Source organism: Muntiacus reevesi, chromosome 1 (assembly GCF_963930625.1).
Source record: "Muntiacus reevesi chromosome 1, mMunRee1.1, whole genome shotgun sequence".
NCBI lineage: Eukaryota > Metazoa > Chordata > Mammalia > Artiodactyla > Cervidae > Muntiacus > Muntiacus reevesi.
The window spans coordinates 188,430,516-188,437,571 of record NC_089249.1 but is presented as its reverse complement, the minus strand read 5'-3'; the positions used below and the strand labels follow the sequence as shown (position 1 = coordinate 188,437,571).

Genomic DNA, 7,056 nt, shown 5'->3' with positions numbered 1-7,056 from the left:
TAAAAAGAATGAAATTCTGATATTTGAAGCCATGTGGATGGACCTATTATTATGATTAGTGAAATAAGTCAGAGAGAGAAAAAATAGTATATGATATAACTTATGATGTATGGTAAAGGATCATATGGAATCTTAAAAATAATACAATGAGAATATATGCAAAACAGAAACATATTTACAGATACAGAACAAAAACTAAAAGTTACCAGACTGTAAAGACAATGGGGTATGAGCAAATTAGCAGTATGGGAAAAAGAGATCAAAACTACTGTATAGGCAAGCAACAAGGATATACATTGTAGCACAGGCAATTATAGACATTATGTTTTATTAACTTTCAGTGAGATAAAATCTGTAAAAATACTGAATCAGTGTGTTTTGCACCTGAAATAAATAAGATATTGCGAATCAACTCTTCTTCAGATTTAAAAATCAGAAAAAAGTTCAAAAAGTGCATTGCCTTGGGCATACCACATGGATACATGCATTTGATCATCTATTTTCCCCATTGACTATGATAGATATAGGGCTTCCCAGGTGGTTCTGTGGGTAAAGAATCTGCTTGCAATGCCACAGACCCAGGAGGCACAGGTTCAATCCTTGGGTCAGGAAGATCCCCTGGAGGAAGGCATGGCAACCCACTGTAGTATTCTTGCCTGGAAAATTCCATGGATAGAGAAGCCTGGCAGACTACAGTCCATAGAGTCACAAAGAGTCAGACACAAATGAAGCAACTGAGCATGCATGCACACACATGGCAGGATTGAAGACACTGAGGCAAACGAGATAATAGGAACTTATTGAGGAGAAAGAAATTAAATTACACATTACAAATGACACTAAATTTTATAAATCTAGAATATCAGGAAAAAGAGTTAAGGTAGTTGTATACAAAGAACTGATACAAACAGAAATCAACTCTGTGGTCTGAAATTTTAATCTTTACAAATACATGAATGGACATGAATGCTTAGACTAGTTATTTTTCATTGAAGAACTACAATTCATGACTATTCTTTATACAAATAACAAAAAGTCATTGATGCTATATGTTTTATGTGAGAATTTTTTTTTCTTTTTAATTAATTAATTTTAGTTGGAGGATAATTACTTTACGAAATTGTGATGCTTTTTGCCATATATCAACATGAATCAGCCATGGGTGCAATATGTCCCTCCATCCTGAACCCCTTCCCACCTCCCTCCCCATTGAAACATGTATATTACCATATGTAAAACAGATGACCAGTGCAAGTTCAATGCATGAGAATAAATTATTTTAAGAAGGATTTCTCAGGTGGCGCTAGTGGTAAAGAACCTGCAGGTTAGACATAAGAGACGAAGGTTAGATCCCTGGGTTCAAAGATCTTGTGGAGGAGGGCACAGCAGTCCACTCCAGTATTCTTGCCTGGAGAATCCCATGGACAGAGGAGCCTGGCAGGTTGTAGCCCATAGGGTCGCAAAGAGTTGGACTTGACTAAAGTGACTTAGCATGCTTGCAGCTTTAAGAAATTCATCTAGTTATATGAAAAAATGATTAATTCCCAAATTATCCAGACTCAAGGCTGAGAATAAATCTCAGAAACTGGGAAAACCATAAAATGAAAAAAAAAAAAAAAAATTTGAATTATGAGAGATTTCACAAGCCTTAACTGAGTTATATAAATCGCATGGAGAAGCTTAAGTCAAAAAAGGAAAATTCCAGGAAATAAATTGAAAGGGCAAGTTCAACTTCCACAGCGTGATCAAAGAATCTGATCAGAGATTAGCAATTTATGATTCTGGGGCCTTTCTTCAGCCCAGGTGAATTACCTTTTTTTATAGCTGATATTTGAAAGAACGCTCTCAGAGCTCTCTTAATGTCCTTGTTCCTCAGACTGTAGATGAAGGGGTTCAGCATGGGTGTGACCACGGTGTACATCACTGAGGCTGTTGCACTTGAGTGTGAGCTGTGGGGAGCAGCAGAGCTAAGGTACACGCCTAAGCATGTACAGTAAAATAAGGAGACGACTGAGAGGTGTGATGCACAGGTGGAGAATGCTTTACACTTCCCCTGAGCTGATGAGATTCTACATATTGAGGAAGCTATCTTACAGTAAGTGTAAAGGATACCTGCAAGGGGAACACCACCCAGGATCCCAGCTCCAAAATTCATCACCAGTTCATTAAGAAAGTTGCAGGAACACGCAAGCTGAATCAACTGTTTGAGTTCACAGAAATAGTGAGAGATTTTCACCTCTCCGCAGAAGGACAATGTCAATACCATTAAGGTTTCTAACAAGGAATGTAGGACACTGATGATCCAACTAACCAAAAGCAGAATTCCACAGCGGTGTGGGTTCATGATGATCGTGTAGTGAAGGGGGTGACAGATGGCCACAAAGCGGTCATAGGCCATCACAGTTAGGAGGAAGTCATCCAACCCTGCAAACAGTATGAAAAAATACGTCTGAATCATGCAACCTTCATGGGATATAACTTGGCTCTGTATCTGGATGTTCCACAGCATCTTTGGGATGATGGTGGAGGTGATACAGATGTCTACAAAGGACAGGTTGGCGAGGAAGAAGTACATGGGGGTGTGGAGGTGGGGGTCTGAGCTGACGGCCAGGATGATGAGCACGTTTCCAAACACAGTGATCAGGTACATGGAGAGGAAAGGTCCAAATATGAGGGGCTGCAGTTCTGGTTCCTCTGAAAATCCAAGAAGAAGAAATTCTGAAACATGTGTTAGGTTCCTTGATACCATGGGCTGAAGTAACTATGGGGAAAGAGGAAAACAACATGACCGATTTTTACACAATTAGATATCACTCACATTGTTGAAGGGCTGCCATTTAATTGCCTATCATAATATTAATTTCAAAAATTTGTTCATGAATTCAATCCCCTTGGTGGAATTTCTTATATCATCTTTAATTAGCAAGATTGTTTGACTTTCAGTATTTTCCCTGGCAAGTCTGATATTTCTCATATTTAGAGAGAAATTCTTTCATTTTTTCAGGGCATTTAAATTGTGTGCCGACAATGTTCCAGGTGCTGTCTAGGCAATGAGTATGGGGTGCTGAAAAATAAAAGCTCTGACTATCCATCTACAGAGAAAAATCCAGAGAATTATTTTTTTAAAAAGTTATGTATAGCTTTTCGGATCGTGACAGATGCTATGAAGAAAATGAAAGCAGGTATAACAGAATGAGTAGAGAGGGGTGCTATTTTTTATGGATGTTCATGCTAAGACTTGAAAACTTGAAAATCAAGGTGACATTTCCATGAACACATCAGATGAAATGTGTGCCAGGCAGGGAGAACAGCTGTGCAAAGAGAGGTAACTTCTTTAAGATATTCAGTATGGGAAAGGTAATGGGCAGGAGGGAGAGTGAGGAGAGATGATGTCATAGGATGCTGAGGAGCAAGGTGGCCTCCCTACTGCTGCTGAACCATCAAATATCAAGGAGTCCTTTATATACAGTACGTATTTTTAGAACATTAGGAAATTTTTGCAAAGTTGGCTTGTAAGAAATAATGAATCCCTTCTGTCAGTTCAGTTTAGAACTCTGTTATAAGATTCACCTTGGAATGTGTGGGCTCAGAACTCCTGCTTGGAGGACTTAACACACTTCACAAGGCATGAAAACACACACACACATAGTAGAATTTCCTTCCTATGCTGTGTAACTTCCATGTCTTTTTCACCCTTAACTACCCTTATTAAGTTAGATGTTGATATAACTCAAGATGATCATGGAAAATTGGTTAGAAATGACATTCAGAAATTCCAGTTTAAGTTTTCCAACATTCCCAGATAGCTCAGTGGGTAAAGAATGTGCCTGCAATGCAGGCAACACAAGAGACGCAAGTTCGATCCCTGGGTCGGGACGATCTGGCAACCCATTCCAGTATTCTTGCCTGGAGAATCCCATGGACAGAGGAGCTTTGTGGCCTACAATCCATAGGGTTGCAAAGAGTTAGACACAACTAAAATGACAAAGCACAGTACCAATAAACTTGGAGCTCTGCTTTGGTATAACCATTTTATGCTTTGTATTAAACTACTGTTGAACATTTATTGCATAAACTCATGTTGTTGTTCAGTTGATAGGTCATGTCTGATTCTTTCCATGGACTGCAACACATCAGGTCTCCCTGTCTTTCACTATCTCCTGGAGTTTGCTCGCATTCATGCCCATTGAGTCTGTGATACTCTCTGTGTGTGTGTGTGTGTGTGTGTGTGTGTGTGTGTGTTATCTGTAATTTTCTTTCTCAAAGCCTGAATTTTAAGATATATATATACATGTGGACTTCCTTAGTAGTCCAGTGATTAAGAATTTGGCTGTCAATGCAGGGATCATGAGTTTGATCCCTGTTCCAGAAAGATTCCATATGCTGCCAGATAACTAAGCCCATGCATCACAACTACTGAGTCAGTTCCCAAATAGAAACCACCACAATGAGCAGCCTGCAGACTGTGACTAGAAAGTGGCCCCTGCTCGCCCCAACTAGAGAAAAGCCCACACATCAATGAAGACCCAGCACAGGCAAAAACAAACAAATAAATAAAATAATAAATAAATAAGTAAATAAATAAAACTGAAAAATGATGTATGTATACATCGGGAGAGAGAGAGAGAGAGAGGAATTGGACATAAGAGAAAAGAAAGACCTAATAAGCTCAAATGGTCCCTGACTGTGGGAAAGAAAACCTTCACTTATTCTGGTGACATTTCATGTGCTATTATACTCCCTTGATGCCCAGGAAAAATGATAAAAAAGAATGCACTTACCCAAAAGATAAAGTAGTGATGTCTTTATGCTTTAAAACATTTGCAGATTATACCAGTCAAGATAAAAAAGAATAAAGGCAAAAAAAAGAAAAAAAAAAAAAACCTTTGTAAAAGGATGTTTATAAAATACATACATAATATAAAATGAATGCTGACCACTTTTAATGTGCTATCCTGTGCTAAGTCACTTTAGTCATGTCTGACTCTTTACATACCCATGGATTGTAGCCCGCTAGACTCCCCTGTCCATGGGATTCTCCAGACAAGAGTACTGGAGTGGGTTGCCATTTCCTCCTTCAGAGGATCTTCCTGACCCAGGGATTGAACCCACAACTCATCTCCCACATTGACAGGCGGGTTATTTACCACTAGCGCCACTGGCAAAGCCCATCTTTACGATGAGGCAGCAAAACCTGTTTTTCCTGTGCCTATTTTATATTTTTCTGTTTAATTGTTTTTATATGGTCCAATAGCAGACTAGGCAACCCTCTTTCTCTCTTTTCATATGTAGCCCCTTCTCTTTGCTATCCTTGGGTTTCATCATTTTTCTCTTACTTCTTTTTTTTTTCCTCTCTCTCTTAACTCTTGTACGCACACTTTGGTCCTAGTTTGCCCAACCATCAGTGACCTCCACAGTCCATATACATAAGATATATAAGTCATGATGATTCCAACCTTTCTTTCATTGTACTCATCTTCTCAATGAACATAGGGTCCAAGCAACATAACACCTGTTATGTTCAAGTTTGTATTTTAACCGTGTGTGAATATATGTGCACTTGTATGAAAATGAATTTAGAAAAGATGAAAAGTTGGGAAAAGGAGAAGGAGAATGAAACCAGGTTACATAGTATGGTTTCAAGACAAGTTTAGCAAACAAAATTGAATGGAGTGATGAAAAATAATTGTGTAAGAAATATAATAACAATAACTTAAGGGTTTTCTTCGTGGTTCAGCTGGTAAAGAATCTGCCTTCAATGCAGGGGACCTGGTTTAATTACTGAGTTGGGAAGATCCCCTGGAGAAGGGAACGGCTACCCACTCCAGGATTCTGGCCTGGAGAATGCCATGGACTGTATGTATAGTCCATGGGTCACAGAGAGTCGACAGGACTGAGCAACTTTCTGACTCATGATATAAAAATGGACTAATTAAATTGACAATGACCTAGATGTAAAATAACATAAAACATAATCTTCCTAGAATGTTCTAGTATATAGCACATTCTCAGTTCTTTGTTGAATACATTAGGATTTAGGTCTCTATTTATGTACAGTTAATATGTGGTAAGGTTGTGTTTTATTTTATTTGGAAGAGGTAAATTGTTGATGAAATTAAACACAAATGTCTATTTATTTTGCAAAGTCTGTAGTTTCCCAACATAAAACTTCTTACAAAAAATTAGAAAGATTATGACCTCAGTGTAAGAGTGACAGACACTTCATAGATAAACATCTTGCAATCTACATATAAAGTCTTTGGGTGACCGAAACCATGGCAAATAAATCAAGATACTCAGAAGTAAGACGATAGACATTTTTTAACTAGAGAAAAAAAATTTAATTTATGACCAAAACTAAGTACTTAAAATCAGTTAAAAAACAATATTTTGTAAAAATTATTTGAAAAACTGATACCTATAGAAAAATGGCCATATAACATGTGGGTACATAATAGTAATACTAGGCAAATCAAAATCATGACCAAGCGTAAAAATCTTTGCTTGAACTCACTATATAGTTTAACAGAACAGCAAAAAATCTTTATTATACTATTGTCCTGGGAAAAACTTAAAGACCTTCCACATTTTGGGGTAAGAGTAATTACCCTCAAATGTGCTAGTGGTAGTAAAGAAGCAGTCTCTGATTTTTATGGCAGAAATGTGAGGTATTACAAATTTTTAGGAAAACAATCCAAAGATAGCTATTAATAGTCAAACTACAGATGTTCTTCCTTCACCTTAAATAAATTTTTATTTTAATAATGAGTAAGATTTTTTCTGTTAGGAACTTAAATGCTTTCAGGCTGACAAATATCTTTAACAATTGCCATAGTCAAGAGTTTAACCAAAGTGGGCAGTGTAAACAAGATGCTAAATTTTGGGAACTACCCTAGCAATCTGGTAGTTAAGACTCCATGTTTCCAATGCAGGGATCATGGGTTAAATCCCTGGTCAGGGGACAAAGACCCAAATGCTGTGTGGCAAAAGAAAAAAAAAGGATGTTAATTTTTTAAAAAATGAGTAAAAACAAAATTTTATGAGAAGAAGAAAAGA

General features: G+C 37.5%; 1 protein-coding gene across 1 annotated transcript; it reads right to left on the bottom strand.

Annotated features, from left to right (window-relative positions):
- Positions 1-1,765: 1,765 nt before the first annotated feature.
- Positions 1,766-2,749, bottom strand: LOC136155941 (olfactory receptor-like protein OLF4). The gene has a single exon (XM_065918189.1). It carries the CDS (start codon positions 2,747-2,749, stop codon positions 1,766-1,768), a length of 984 nt encoding a protein of 327 aa, XP_065774261.1.
- Positions 2,750-7,056: the final 4,307 nt, after the last annotated feature.